The sequence below is a fragment of the Cynocephalus volans genome, chromosome 14, assembly GCF_027409185.1.
Source record: "Cynocephalus volans isolate mCynVol1 chromosome 14, mCynVol1.pri, whole genome shotgun sequence".
In the NCBI taxonomy this organism is placed as follows: domain Eukaryota; kingdom Metazoa; phylum Chordata; class Mammalia; order Dermoptera; family Cynocephalidae; genus Cynocephalus; species Cynocephalus volans.
The window spans coordinates 9,978,112-9,993,623 of NC_084473.1; the positions used below are offsets into that span (position 1 = coordinate 9,978,112).

Here is a 15,512-nt window from a genome sequence, read left to right on the forward strand (position 1 = left end):
CAGAACAGCCCGACCCAATCACTCAGAACTGGGCACCACCCCATTGATCACTGGTTGGTTTCAGTAACCACGACTAGGAAAAGAACGCCATCTGGGAACGGGACATCGGCCTCGCGGGGCTTCGCCCCCGGAACGCGCGGATGGTACCCCGCGGCTGCAGGCCCCCGGAATCCAAAGTCAGGGGCTCGGGTTTCCGGCCGGAAGGCTCGTCTCACCGGTCCCGGAAGCTGCGTTTGCTGCCCGGGTAACGGGCCGCGGCGGCGGCGGCTGCGGCGGCGGCTCATGAGGCGCCGTGATGGACCTAGTGGAGGCGGTAAGGAGACGGTGCGCTCGGCGGGGCCGGAGGCGAGTGAGGCTGAGGACGAGCGGCGGGAGGACGCGGACGGGCCGCGGGCGGCCACTGGCGGGAGGAGGGCGGGGCGCAGGGCTGCGGGGCGGGGCGAGGGATGGGGCTGGCGGGCCGCACGTGCGCGCGGTTTTGGGAAAAAGGCCAGAGTTGCTGGCTTGGTGAGGTTCTGCGGGAGAGGGGAGGGTGGCGTGTTTGTCGTTGTGGGTGTGTTGAAGGAGGTTTTGTGGGGCGGCCACCCACACGGCTCACCCTTTCTCGGCCGGGCCACCCGCAGGTCTCCTTTGGTGCTGAGGTGGGTGAGGGAGGGGCAGCGGCTGGGAATCCATGGTCTGGGGCATGGACTCCAAACTCGGGGCTGGGGACACCCCAAGGTGTCCGGCTACCTTTATAGTTGTCAGTACGGAGTCACTGAACACTTAACCAAGTTATCGAAATAAATTCGGCGTGCATTTTTTTACATACTGCATAAAATGTGTTACTCTTTGATGGTATCAAATGAGTATTGAGTAACTAGATCAACGATAATCTCGTACAAGTAAAATACCAAAGAGTTAGGAATCAGAGAATTAGGTCTGTGTATGTACAGAAGGAGGATGGTGATAGAAGGCCTTATAGTAGATGCTCAATAAGTGTTTATTGAATGATGGATGCTTAACTTCTCTAGATGCTGGGCGGATGAAATTAATCATTATAACTCACCGTTAGCCAGTATATGCTATGAGTAGGGGCCAGGTCTGTTTTGCTCACCATTGAACTCCCAGCATCTAGTAAAATACCTAGTACACACATAGTTAATACTTGTTATATTGCTGAATGAATAAACCAAGACTTGAAACAACCCAAATAAAAATCTGGTTCCTTTGTGGTTAGTGTCTGTTTTTAGTGTCCTGAGGAAGTTCCAAATGGTCTTTCTATGTTAAAATCTTTTCAATACCTAAATGTTGCCATCTTTTTTTCTCACAGCATTTTCAAGGAGTTTTATTTACTCATCTTTGTTTCCAATTTACCTCTACAACCTTTTTTCTCCCCCCCCCCCACTGCATATTTTAATAAATTTTCTCTGACAGTTTGATTCGGTTTCATACTGCTCAAGGGACAGCACTGCTCTTCTCTGTTTGCACGTAATCTCCCTGATATGTTTTCTGTTTTCTATGATGTTTTTATTTACATGGTAAAATTGCCAGGAATTCTATAAGTAAGAACTAAGTAAAACTTCAGGGTTTAGGTAGAATGTTTTGGATGTGGTTTGATGGTAACACCTTTTCTATACTGTTCTCCTACAGATAGAATTTAAAGAACGCTGTACTCAGTGTGCTGCTGTCTCTTGGGGTCTTACTGATGAAGGCAAATATTATTGCACTTCTTGCCACAATGTTACAGAAGTAAGTAACAGATATCATTTATGAATTTGCATATGTTTTAAAAATGGCTGTTTCAGCCTGATATGTAGCCTAGTTTCCAAACAATTGATGTATTTTTGCTATTTAATTAATTAATTAATTAATTATGGCGGCCGGCCAGTATAGGGATCCCAACCTGTGACCTTGGTATTATAAGGCTGTGCTCTAAACAACTGAGTTAACCAGGCAGCCCAGAATTGATGTATTTTTATCACTCATGCAGTGCCCAAATTTCAAGAACGTAAGTAGTCATCACGTACTTACACATGGGTTAAGGAATTTGTAAATTAGATGGAGTTTGAGGATGAGTTTTTGAGATTATGCTGAGCCACATTTGTAAATGATTTCCTGCTGTATGGTTTAAGGGGAAATAATTAAAATTGTACTTAAAAAGTGACACATTTCTTTTTATTAATTAATATTTATTGAAGAATTTTTAATATGTTGTACGTAGCTTAGAGGTTTGGAAGATGGAAAGATTGAGGACTATTGGGAGTGTTGGAAATATGCTTCATTATCATTTTATCTCTGTAAAGTGTCTGACGGATTACAAAGTGTTTTCTTATTTATCTCATTTCCTCCTCTTAACCTGTGAGATACATTGTTATGCCTATTTATAGATGGGGCAAGTAGGGCTCACAGTTGTGTGAGTTTGCCAAAGTCACGAGTATAAAGTGAGGAGTCAGGACTTGAACCTGAGTCTTCAGACTCCAGTGTTCAGTTTACACCATCACACCTGCCTCTTAAAATAGAGATTGCCATACTGTCCTGTGTAACCTTGGTAAATGAGGCTACCTTCACACAGGGAGTGCTATGTCCTGTTCTGGTGACCACACCTTCAGGCCAGTATAACCAAAATAATCAAGGGTATAGACAGTCTGCTACTGGAGAGTCTAACTAAGTATGCCAGGATTCTTCTCTCTGGTAAAGGATTTGCTCAAAGTCTGCAGAGCCAGGAAAAGACAAATACTACCTTCACCATATAGGCTTAAGAAAGGCAAACTTGGGACAGGTAAAAGTAACTGTGTGTTACTGATTTACCTTCCTACCTTAATTAAAAACCTAGAAAAAATATATGAAACAAGTAAAAACATTTTTTTTTCTTTTGAGAAAAGTGGTTAATTTAGCTTGCAACTCAATCACAGGTGCTTTTCCTTGAGACGATCATCATTCTTCAGTCTGCAGCTGGAATGCTTATGTCTACTTTTCAGTTAGTCCCAGAGAATATTAAAAAGATATGTAGTCACTGGATGAAATTGTTGGGGCAATGGAGATGTTTATCATCTTGATTATGGTGATGGTTTCATAGAAATATACATACACACACAAACACACAAACACACATATCCAATTGTACACTTGAAATATGTGCTGTTTTTTCCTCTGCCTCCATATGTGTTAGGGCACTAGTAGTTTTACTCACCATTGCTTTTGAGCGCGGTGCAAATGTAAACACAGTGCAGGAAGATTGTGTCTAATGGGTTATTTATATAGCAGATGAAGTCAGCATACTATTTCTGTTGAGATTGAACTACATTAACTAATTGTTTTATTTCTGTGTTTGATAATGTTTCTATTTGGTTCTGTCCAATCAAATCTGCTGTAGTATTTTTTTAGTTTGAAAGATCCATACCACCATGTAGCTCTACATTTGAGAAACTGTCAACTTGCCTGGAGTAACTTGTCAAGAATGTAGAATTGTTGAAGGTGGGCAACATTATTATAAAGGCCAAGAACCTAGCCCAGTGCCTTCTTTTTATACAATAGGCAAAGCTGTGTGTTGCATAACTTAGTAGTTATTCTTGGCTTTATGGCAATCCAGGCGTGTTCTTCACATAGAATACCATGTGGTTGGTGCTTCCTGGAGTTGTATAGTGTGATGATGTTGAAATCCAGTGGGCAGGGAATGGCTCGTGAGACAGTAGTTACACCTTTTAAGAACAGAAGTCGTGGTACAACTTGCCCTATTTTTCTGTCCATTTCATTGCCCTCCAGTTTTGTATATCATTCTTCAAGCTCTAGATCCCTGCAATCTGGGAAAAGGCCTTCTGAATTGGTAAAGGAACCAGAATGTTATCCTGGTTTATTTTATCCAGGAAAAAAACGTAAGGTCTAAATCTGGCCATTTTATTTTATTTTATTTTATTTGGCAGCTGGCCTGTACAGGGATCTGAACCCTTGACCTTGGTGTTATAACACCACATTCTAACCAGTTGAGCTAAGTGACCACCCAGGCCAGTTTAGACAATAGATATTTTTGCAAGTATTTCATGAGCATTTTTAATAAAGGTTTAGTATAGACTTGTATGAGTTTAATAGATTTTTGTGATTATAAGTGCACTGCATGTTTATTGTAGAAAATTTGGAAATTGTGAAGATGAAAGCTAAAAATCACCAATAATTTCAACACACATTTCAATAGTTTCCATTTAGTATCTTTTTTTCTTTTTTTCCCCCTACATATTGGAGGGGAAAGGGGATATGTGTGAGTACCATTGAGTCTTCTGTCTTAATAATTTAAGTATTTTCCTGTGGTGGGCTAAACATTTGCATATACTTTATTGACTGTGTAGGTATTCTATAACATAGCCATTCATTAATTTAATTAATTATAGCTCTAGTTTTGGATGTTTAGCTTTTTCTAGTTTTTTGCTACTTCACATTTTGTCTAGTTCAGATTTTAAGCCTTTTTTTCCTGGTTACCCTTTATAAATTTTGCCTGTCTTTGCTGGATAACTGCTTTGATATTTATTCCAAAATGTCTTATCTTCTCAGTGTGGCCAACTCAGTATACCACAATTGCTTTGAGTATGGTTTCTATGACTAGAGAGACTGCATTCCCAAAATCCTATTGTTAGAGTCATGTCTTTTCTTTTACTTTTTGGGTGGGGAGGGCGGGGGGTATGGGGGTGAGAGAGAGGCTGGCTGGTATGGGGATCTGAACCGTGACATTGGTATTATAAGGCTGCGCTCCAACCAGCTGAGCTAACTGGCCAGCCCCATGTTTTTTCTTTTATTCTTCATGAGAATTAGAGATCAATTTAATTTCAAATCTCTAAATTTAGAAAAATATATTAATGTCCCCTGCTAGTTAAAAGTCTTCACTTTTCTTTCAGCATTAAGACTCAAACCCTTTATTTTTGGTTGTGAGAGAGACAGATTCTTAGATACCTGCCTTTGAGAGCACTTGGAATTGAAGACTTTGGTATGAATTTAGTCATTGTAAAATTCTGTAAGTTTGATTAAAAATAAAAAGTAATACTTTTACAATTTCAGAAATGAAAGCAGTTTTAGAGTATCGTTCAAACACATGGAAAGTAGGATGAAACTAATTTGTGTGTAGGTTACAATAAATACAGAAATTAGTTTAATACCGAAGTGTGTTTTGCATGGAGAAAAAAGTGAGTAAATTTGACGTTTGGTTTGATTTGAAAAAGTTAGAAGTTCTTTAAAATAAAAGTTTATTCATTTAACAGACAGTGGTTACTGTGTTTTGGGCACTGTTTTAGGTACTGAGAACTTACCATCATTGGTCTTGGTACTCACAATTTGGTGCATTAAACTTCCCAGAGCATACTTGGAAATAGGCTTAGGGGGACATAACACTATCTTTTTAATGGTCTGTTTCTGTTTCTTGCAGAAATCTAAGGAAGTTCTAAACACTGAGGCTATTCCTAATACCAAGATACAAGCCATCAACCGGGGGCTTAAAAGAAAAAGAAAGCTTGGTAAACTCATTTTCATATGTACTTAACATTCTTAATTCACCTCCTTTACCTTCGTGATTTAGGGACATGGAATGGAATTTTAAGTAGATTCTAGATAAAATGCCTTATTTTAAAGCAGGTAATCCAAAATGGGATTAAAGTGGGTAACCATTAATGGTAAAATTGAAAGCAAATGTCTTGAAGCATATCCTTTTTTTATCCTGCTTATTGTTAATGAGTTGCTTTTCCAGTGGATCAATTATTATGCAAAAACTGATAGCAAAGGGAGCATATGTTCTTTTTCTCTACCAGCATATGTTCTTCTACATTTCAGTTATGAATATGATTTTTTGTGCTTTTAAAGAAAAATGTTTTCTGAAATGGTTCAACTGAAATTGTCAGGTTAGGTGAGTTAAACAGGATATTCAACTTTCAGAAATCCGTTTCTCACATTGAATTTTGAACACACCATTTTAAAATAGGGAATGGGGCTGGCTAGTTAGCTCAGTTGGTTAGAACGTAGCCTTGTAATACCAAGGTTAAGGGTTCAGATCCCCATACCAGCCAGCCACCAAAAAAAGAAGCTAAAATAGGGAAAATTATTCTCTCTTAAAATAGCCTCAGCGTGGATGTGCTTTGAAAGAGAATCTGTTTCATTAATCCAATGAATACATATAATGAACCATTATTGAGAAGGATCTGGGATAAAGTCTAACTGATGCTTTTTATTTTTGTCACTAATGACCTAAGACCAGATTCTCAAGTTTGCAACCAGAACCAGGCTAATGATAATGGTAGACTCTTTTACATTAGGTAGTTTTCAGGATGCAAACACAAGAAATATATACATGTATATATTTGTTTATTAAATATGTATATAAAATACATTGAGATTCTTAGATGAATAACAGAGAGAATGCCTAAATGCTAACTAGTATTTCTGTTTGCCTTTAATAGTGGCTATTTTTTTTTTTTTTTTTTTCCGTGACCGGCACTCAGCCAGTGAGTGCACCTGTCATTCCTATATAGGATCCGAACCCACGGCGGGAGCGTTGCCGCGCTCCCAGAATAGTGGCTATTTTTATTAAGCTAAAACCTGATTAATTTTTATTAAATGTTATCACAGTTAAACTTGATTAATTTGGTCTTATTTAAATAATTAAAATGTGTAGTTTAAACTTAAATTGTTTAAGGAAGTTTAGGTGTTCTATACTAGTGTCTTCTAGTCAATCTCATTGTCCTTAGTTTCCTCATCTGTAAAATAAGAATAGTGATACCATTTGTTATGTAAAATAAGACCACAGACTCAGAATTTATTTATTTATTTATTTAATTTATTTTTTTAAAGATGACTGGTAAGGGGATCTTAACCCTTGACTTGGTGTTGTCAGCACCACACTCTCCCAAGTGAGCCATGGGCTGGCCCCAGACTCAGAATTTAAAATACAGCTTTATCAGTTTCTAAGAATAGTGTACAGGAAGAAGAGAGCACATGTATACACCTTGAAGAGTTTAAACTCTCTCAACTTCGGGATGCATCAATACGACATGCTTTCCATTTTACTCATACAACCTAAAACCCGTTCCAGGAAGGAATTGGGTTAGTCAGCAGGGATGGGGGGATGTTGTGACATTCAGGTAAGTGAGAGTTGGAGTCCTCTGACATTCTGCAGGGAAGAAGGGGTGGTGGAATGAGGAACAAATTGCAAAAGTTCTGATAACATAGTTTTCAAAGAGTTACAGCCTTTTTCCAGCAGTGGAGGGTAAAATATAAGGGTCTTCACAGATTTTAACATTTTCTTTAACTGGTAGTTATAGTTAATCATGTAGCTCTATGTAGTGGCAGATTTCTACACCATCTCTTAGGTTTGTGTCTTAGTCGGTTTTCTTCTACTATAACAGAATACCACAGACTGGGTAATTTATAAAGAAATTTATTTCCCACAGTTCTGGAGGCTGGGAAGTCCAAGAGCATGGGGCTTGCATCTGGTGAGGGTCATCCCATGGCGGAAGGGCAGAAGGCAGAAGCGAGTATGTGAGAGAGAGGCACCAGAGGGGCCAGATTTGCTTTATAACAACAGGCCACAGTAATAACAATCTATTCATGAAGGCTTTGCCCTCATGACCCAGTCATCTCTTACTAGACCCCACCTCCCAGCACTGTTGCATTGGGGATTAAGTTTACAACACATGAAAGTTTAGGGGATGCATTTAAACCATAGCAGGTTGTTTTGAGGGTTCAAGAAAATAACCTACTTAAAATACCTCACACACACCTAGTACATAGGCAGAGATTAATAAGTATTAGTTCCCTTGCTTTCAGTTTCTCCCTTGAACCTAGAACCGATTCCAGAAAAGCAGAATGCCATTGAACAGTTTTTTCTTTGAATGTTCTTATTGCCCTTTCCTGCACCCCTGGACCATCAGATCTTGACATTTGTTCATTCACTCACCAAATATTTATTGTTCCCTTCTGAGTTATAACAGAAAAGTGATGTAAGCAGTGACTGAGTATTTTTCACTTAAGATTATGCTGGGCATTGTTCAGTAAAATTCACTCTTTTAAGACTTCTTTCACTTTTTTAACCATGGTGACTATTCATTTTTTTTAGGTTATTTTAGAAAAATTATAGACAATTGAAACCATTTAAAATCTGATAAATTACACAAAATGTTTAGTTTTAGCATTTGTGTGCAAATTTGCGAAGTCAGAAACAAGAGAATGTAAGAAAATAAACCCTATTCAAGGTTACAACAAAATTCCAAGTTGCAGTGAGTAAAATACAAATTAGCATTTGTAGTAGCATCACAGTATATTAGAGATGCAAATGTCTAAAACATGCTATTTGTCATTTAGAAAAAGGCTGGGATTGGTATGTTTGTGAAGGTTTTCAGTACATACTTTATCAACAAGCAGAAGCCTTGAAGACCCTTGGAGTAGGCCCAGAGTTAAAGGTAAGTCCATTTATGACTAGATGTTAGCTTTGTATTTTATTGTTTGAAGAACAGTAAGATTTAGAGTGAAACTGAGGAGAAATCAGTAATGACCCTAGGGCTACTGGAAGAATCATTTTTCTGATATTTTTGCTTTAATCCCTTTTACTAGACCGGCAGTTCTCAAAGTGTGTTCTACAGGATGTAAATAAGCAATATATCCAAGAGAAAATTTTAAAAGGTTTTAGTCTTCATATATTTAGAAACATATTTAGTGGGTTAAACAAAGTAAAACAAATAAATTTGCAGACTTATTGGTGCCTCTTGAGTGTTAATGCGCTTATTTAATTTCCAGGGGATGTCTTATGGGGTATTTGCAATTTAAGAATAAAATCTTTTGGTGTGTGTATGAGTGTCTGTCAGGACTTGAGTTCCACAGAATGCACATTAGGAAGATATACATTAAACCAGTGGTTCTCAAACTTGAGTGTGCAGTAGAATCACCTGGAGGACTTGTTAAAAAACAGACTGCTGGACCCCATTCCTAGAGTTTCTGAGTCACTAGGTCTGGGGTAGAGCCCAAGAATTTGCATTTCTAAGAAGTTCCAAAGTGACACTCATGCCAGGGTCCAGGGACACTTTTATTTTGCTGCCTCTAGAGTAACATAGTATGCTTGCAGTTATTTGAATTTCATATTTCCTCATTTAGTTGAAGCTATTTTAGGAATTCTTTAAAAAGCTAGTTATTTAGCAACAAGTTGTTATTGTACACTTGCTTCGTGCTCACTGTTGGAAACCAAGCACTAAGAGAGACAGCAAAGTTGAGGAGAGGATGAATAACATATATGCATATGTTAAATGAATAAACATGAAATTATATAACGATATGCTCGTAAGTAATAATAAGGGCAAAAAAGAAAAAAGAGAAAGATCAGTGTGGGCTGAAGTCACCAAGGAAAGATTTGTAGAGGAGCCTTTGCTATTCAGACTAGTGTTTGGGGCAAGCCAAAAGAGAATGACCTCTATACCAATGCATGACCTAAAGGGACTCTGGGCCTACCTGAAAAGTATTATAGGAATTAAAAATTCAAAAACATGAAATACCAAGCTTATTTATGTTAGTCATTGCATTAGGTGAGATTGCTGATGGTGGGGGTTTGTGATCTGGTTTCTCCCTGCATAGTCATCCTACCTATAAATGTTTATAAATAGTTTTATATAGTTATACTATATAATTGTAGCAGGTTTTATTCCTATGTAGTTTTCTACCCACTTCATTAGGTATTAATTCGGAAAACAGTTTTTCTGATATTAGCTGATAGCAGAACAGTTTAGACCTGACCAGTTGAATGGCCTTATGCTAAAAACACAGGCTTTGGAATCATAACTGACTTCCAAATCCTGTTTATGGCTTTTCTACATATTGGCTGAGTAATCTTGGCCAAGATACTCAGTTTCTTCAGTGGTAAAATGGAGATGATAGCTATCTTGCAGTATTGTGTTTGGTATAATGGATGCCTAGTACCTAGTAAGTAATAGATAAATAGAAAAGTTTTTTTGTTTAGGTTTACTTTCACTTGGTTGGTAGAGCAGCTTTGCCCCTAATAGAAGTGTAGTCATATCAATTGCTTTCTTTCTCTGATCCTTAATTACTTTATATGCAAAAGGAAGGGATTCAACTGGGTGAAGTCTCTAGTGTTCCTTTCTTCTCTAAATCTGAGATTAAGAAGGATTTATTCAGTGTTTCCCATATACCTGATATTGTGATGATAATGATTTTTTAGGAAAAGCAGGTAAAAATACATTTAGATGGGAGACTATATAAAGTACAAGAGATTCTGTAGTATAGATGTGCCTGTATATTTGTTGCCATGACCTGAATTACCATGAATTTCCCTTCCACCTTAGAATGAAGTTTTACATAATTTTTGGAAGCGCTACCTTCAGAAGAGCAAGCAGGCGTATTGTAAAAACCCAGTGTATACCCTAAGAAGGAAAGCTATGGTAAGTCACAAGTCTGAAAAGTGGGACTAAAAGGCATGTCTAGTGAAGTGTAGGATGAAGATGGGGCCAAGATAAGTTTGAGTATCTGGGATTATGATGCTTGTCAGAGGCTTTTCAGTGAAGAAGCTGCCGTTACAGTCCAGAAGGACAGGGTCACTGATCTAGATATCGGAATTCATTTTAATTTTTTATTAGACTAGTTGGAACATAAAGCAGTTTGTGGTTAATTTTCTACATAGAAGCCTGTAGTGCTAGAGCTAGGGTCTGGAGCTCACAGAACCCTGGAGCACGTTCACAAATCCTTCACACACAGGTCTATGAGCTAGGTAACCGGTAAAGAGGTCCTTGGAGCCTTGGTTGAAGAAGGAATAGTCTTTATTCAGCACACACAACACTAATACCTAGGCAGTACAAAGAGAAACTCAGAAACTCAACTGCTACTGGCAAAGTCCAAAGAAAAACTGAGCAGCTGCCAGCAGAGTAAACATGCTCTATTTTTAGACTCAAGCTCTGCTGGCCAGTTTCTGCTTCACAAACTGAAGAACACACAATAGCAATTAACTAAAAAGATACATGGGTACACATGTGCACTAACTCCACCCACACACAACTTGTTTACAAAGAAATGTATTACACAACCCCCTGAGCTCAGGGAGCCTGACTAAAGTATCCTATTTTCCCCACAAAGCCTAAGGAATTTCTGTGATTGTACTATCAAAAGAATTTGCTTTTTGCATATGGTATTTCTTTTGCTTGGGCTACCTACTTACTTTACCTGGTATTTTAAGATTCAGCTCAGTAATCATCTCTTCTCAGAAGCCTTTATATGAAGAAAAATAAAACTGGGTGCCCTATCCCCCCACATCCACCAGAGCAGTTATATTTTTAGCAGTTTCTTTTTAACTGCTTTATAAATGTGCCATGGAACATTTTATTTGGGGTAGGGGATGGTTCCACTGTTGAAAGAGACAGTTTTGAGCATTGTTGATGTGTCTGATGTGTGGCTTCAGGACTGAGAAGAAGAGATTCTGAATCTGCGTGACACACATTTGTTAAGAGCCTGGTAACTTGGCCTAGTGTTTCCTTGTTCAGTTGAGTTCTCGTAGGTTCCACATGCAGAGTTTAGTGACCCAGTACTGAGAAACCCAGGTCTGAGTGGAAGGAATATGTTATAGAGATGAGTGAAGGGGTGATGAGCTACTGAAGGGGTGCTGTTGGTCCTAAGAATGAGAAGGAGAAGTCAAGTCATGTAAGATACAATGATTAAAAGGGGAATAATGTAAGGAATTAGTTTGGGAATTGTCCTTTTAGAAAATGAGACGATGATATTAAATAAACTGAAGAGAAATAACTTGAATTTACTGGAAAATGCAACATTTTATAATTACAGAGTTATGAAACATTATCCTATCTTGATATAGGACACAGGTACTTCTGAAGAAAAGCAAGAGATGTTATATGATTCTAAGTTTACACTTTGAAAAAGAAAAGAAAGAACTTTTTCAAACTACTAAGAACTTGATCTTTAAAATTTTGTAGCTAAGGTATTTGTTAATTGTATTTATGCATTGGGACTTTGCCTAGCACATAGAAACTATGAAACAGTGAATTAGACCCTGGGATACTAACGTTGTAATATTTTTAGGTTAACTTTTAAGATTTTTTTAAAAAAAGTTTTGTTGACTTGAGTAAACACCTGTATAAAGCAATATTATCATCACACTAAAATCTTGGTAAATAAATAAGCAATAAGTAAAATTTAAAGCTGATGTATAAATTGGTCATATAATGTCTCTATTGCAAGAGTACAGCTATACTCTTTCAAAAGGAAAAAAGAAGAATTACTTTTTTTTTAATCGACACAATAATTTTTCATATAGGAACAATTACTTTTAATGTAGAAGCATAGTCTTCTCCAATATCCACTATAAATATTTTCTTAGTGCTTTGGATGTAACTGTTCCAAGAACAGGAAGAGGCCTCCATTTGAATCTTGGTTCCCCTACTTTTGAGCTTTGTGATCTTGGCTGAGATAAATTACTGAAAACTTCCGGAAAAAGCAAACAAACAAGCAAACTTTTAAATAAGGGTAAGGGGGATAGAGAGTGGGGCAGCAGGGAAGGGTGCTGTTTAATAGAGAGTGGTCAGGGAAGGTCTTCCTGATGAAGGATCTTAAGGAAATAAGAGAGTAAACCATGGGGATGTCTAGGGAAGAAATGCTGAATCCAAATCTGCATTTTAACAGCTTCCTGGGTACATCTTATATACACTAAAGTTTGAAAAGTACCGCTGTAGATGAGAAATGATGGAGGCTGCTAATGATGGTAGCAATGGAGATGATAAGTGGTAGGATTCTAGATAAACTTTGTAGAGCCAACAGAATTTCTTGATGGATTGGATGAGGTGTGAGAGGAAGAGAGGAGTCAAGGATGAGTAAGGTTTTTGGCCTGAGCAGCTGGAGGGAAGGAATTGCCATCAGAAATGGCAGGTGGAACAGGAAAATCAGGAGTTCAGTTTTGGACTTGTTAAGTTTGAAACAGCTGTTAAACATCCAAGAGGAAATGTCAAGTATGTGGTTAGATATACAAGTCTGCAGGTCAGGAGAGAAGTCTAAGCTAGAGATATAAATTTGGAAGCTGTCAGTTTACACTGTAATCATTAAATCTAAAATGCCATTATTTGCCAGGTGCACGATTATTTTAAGTACTCCCAAGAGAGAAAAGAATGCTGCAAATTAAATTATGACATGCCACTAATTGTAAAACACATCCTGATTTCAGGGATGTTAAAATATGGGGATAAAAAGTACATTTTAGGATTAAAATATAGTAGCTAGTATTTAAAACTGCAAGATCAGATGACATCACCAAGTAGTGAAAACAGAGAAGATGACCAAGAACTGAGCTCTGGGCCACTCTAGCGTTAAGATGTTTTGTATAAAAGAGGAACTGGCAAAGAAGTCTGAGGAACAACTGGTAAAGTAAGAGAACAGTTGAGAGAGTAAGGGGGGCAATCTGGAAACCACAGGAACCAAGTATTTCAAGAAGAGGGCAGTGATCAACTGGGATAAATGCTGCTGCTTGGTCAAGAAGGAAGAGGGCTACATGTTGACCAGTGCAGCAGTGGGATCAAAAGCTTGATTGGAATGGGGAATAAAGAAATTGGAGACAGCAAATCTGGACTTTTTTGAGGCATTTCGCTGCAAAGTACAAAGAAATTGTGTGGTAGCTGGGGTCAAGGGAAAGTTTTTTTAAAGTGGGGTAAATGATAGCATTTGTATGCTGATAGGAATGATACAGGAGAGAAGAAAAATTCACAATGGAGAGAAAGTAGAAGTGAACGATAGCTTTCAGTAGACAGGCAGGGTGGGATCGAGTGCACAGATGGAGAAACTGGCTTTAGATGGGAGGTTGGATAGTCAAGAAGAATCAGGCAGAGGGCAGAGTATGTGGAAGAGTTGCTGCCAGGGAGCTTGTGGAAGTTTTCTTCTGATTGTTTCAGTTTTCTTAATGATTCCATGCTCATCAGCCAACTGTATGGTGTACCTTGCCTCTCATGGGGCTTGCCTATGGGGAGGGGATGTGCTTGACAGCGAACACAAGCATCTTACCCCATTCCCTGATTTTTTTGCTTCATTCCTTTGTGAGCTTCTTTAACATGAGTCTTATCTCCTTGTAATAAGATCAAATTTCTTGGCCTGCAGGGCTGAGATCATGGCTTTTTGCCTGTGATCAGATCCCTAAGGTAATGTCAGCTATGAGGTCTTTAGGTATCCAGCCAGCTGACTTTTTTAGGGACACTGACTCACCATTTCAGCAATATATGTGTGAACAATCAAACAGTGGTATGAGAGTATATCCCTGTCAATTACATGTCATAAATAGTAAGTGCTACAGGAGTTCAAGGAAATGAAAAATCACTGAAGAAGAGTGAGGGAAAGATGGCATGATAGAGTAATGAGTTGGAAAGAGGAAGAAGAAAGGACAGTTCAGGCAGGAGAAATGCAGTTAGCAATATAAAGCAAAATTTCCCGGGTAGGTTAGGTAAAAGGAAGCCAGCCAGTATTCATGGAGTCATTATGGATGCTTGATGTTTTCATTGGTGAAGATATTAGCGCTGCAAGAGAGATGTTCATGGAAGAAGGAGACCTGACTCGTGTGCTGGCAGCCTGTTTCTTTGCTCACCCCTGTCTATAGCGCTTTCTTGAGAAGTATTGCTGGGAGCTGTTGGGGCACATTTCGGAAGTAACCGTCTTTCAAACTTAGGGACTTAGTGGACAGTTGCAATTCTTTAGAGTGGATTCTTTTATGGTATTTGAGATGGTCAGAAATTGTTTAAGTTCACAGAAATTAACTTTTAAACTTCTACGCAATAATTCATTTATATTATTTTGCAAACAGGTATTAGAAGATAATCTAAATCATTCAGACTGGGCTAGTGAGCCTGAGCTGCTGAGTGATGTCAACTGTCCTCTTTTTGTTGAAAGTGGAGGGGAGTCTCAGTCTGGCGTCCACAGTGAAAAGCCTTTTCCCATCACCAAAGCATCACAGTCAGGTAAAAATGAGAACTGAATCATTTAGAATTTTAAAGCTGGTATTGCATCTTAAAAATAATTTAGTGCAATCTCTTGATATTCCAAGGAAGGGAACTTGGCCTAACAAGGAAGAATGACTTGCTGAATATGGCTAAGAGAAAGGTAAATTAAATGAATTCTTAGTGCAGTTTTTAAAAAGGCACATTTGTCTCCACGTGAGCATTTTTGTATGATTTTAAAAGGAGATAAAGAGTAAATGGATTCAGAAAAGAGGCTAGCTCAAAAAAGATCATATATGTGTGGGCTCCTTATTTTTAAAGAAAAGTTGTAGCATAAAAATATTAGAACTTAGCCATATCGTAAGATAGACAAGTCAAAAATGATATACCTAATTTCTAAGCATAGACTAAAGTAAGCTGAGTAAAACTTACCATATTATGTGTGTGTTACTTTCTGATTTAATTCCATAACTTAAAATAGATAAGGAGTATACTTAAGGTTATAGATATAGACTTTCTCCCTAAAGCATTTATTCATTTTAGTTGTTCCCTCACTACATTTTTTAAAAAAATTGTGATGGAAGA

At 38.2% G+C, this 15,512-nt stretch overlaps 1 protein-coding gene across 2 annotated transcripts in view; it reads left to right on the plus strand.

The window, feature by feature from the left end:
* Positions 1-239: 239 nt before the first annotated feature.
* TAF1B (TATA-box binding protein associated factor, RNA polymerase I subunit B) overlaps positions 240-15,512 on the plus strand; it is an 85,856-nt gene continuing 70,583 nt past the window's right edge. The window contains exons 1-6 of one of the 2 annotated variants that reach the window (XM_063078444.1): positions 240-313; positions 1,633-1,731; positions 5,390-5,477; positions 8,314-8,411; positions 10,299-10,394; positions 14,795-14,948. In XM_063078444.1, coding sequence (XP_062934514.1) covers positions 296-313; positions 1,633-1,731; positions 5,390-5,477; positions 8,314-8,411; positions 10,299-10,394; positions 14,795-14,948 — 553 coding nt within the window. In that variant the 5' untranslated portion in view covers positions 240-295. Of the gene's footprint in view, positions 346-1,632; positions 1,732-5,389; positions 5,478-8,313; positions 8,412-10,298; positions 10,395-14,794; positions 14,949-15,512 lie in introns of both variants that reach the window. The other variant, XM_063078443.1, reaches the window with a different exon arrangement.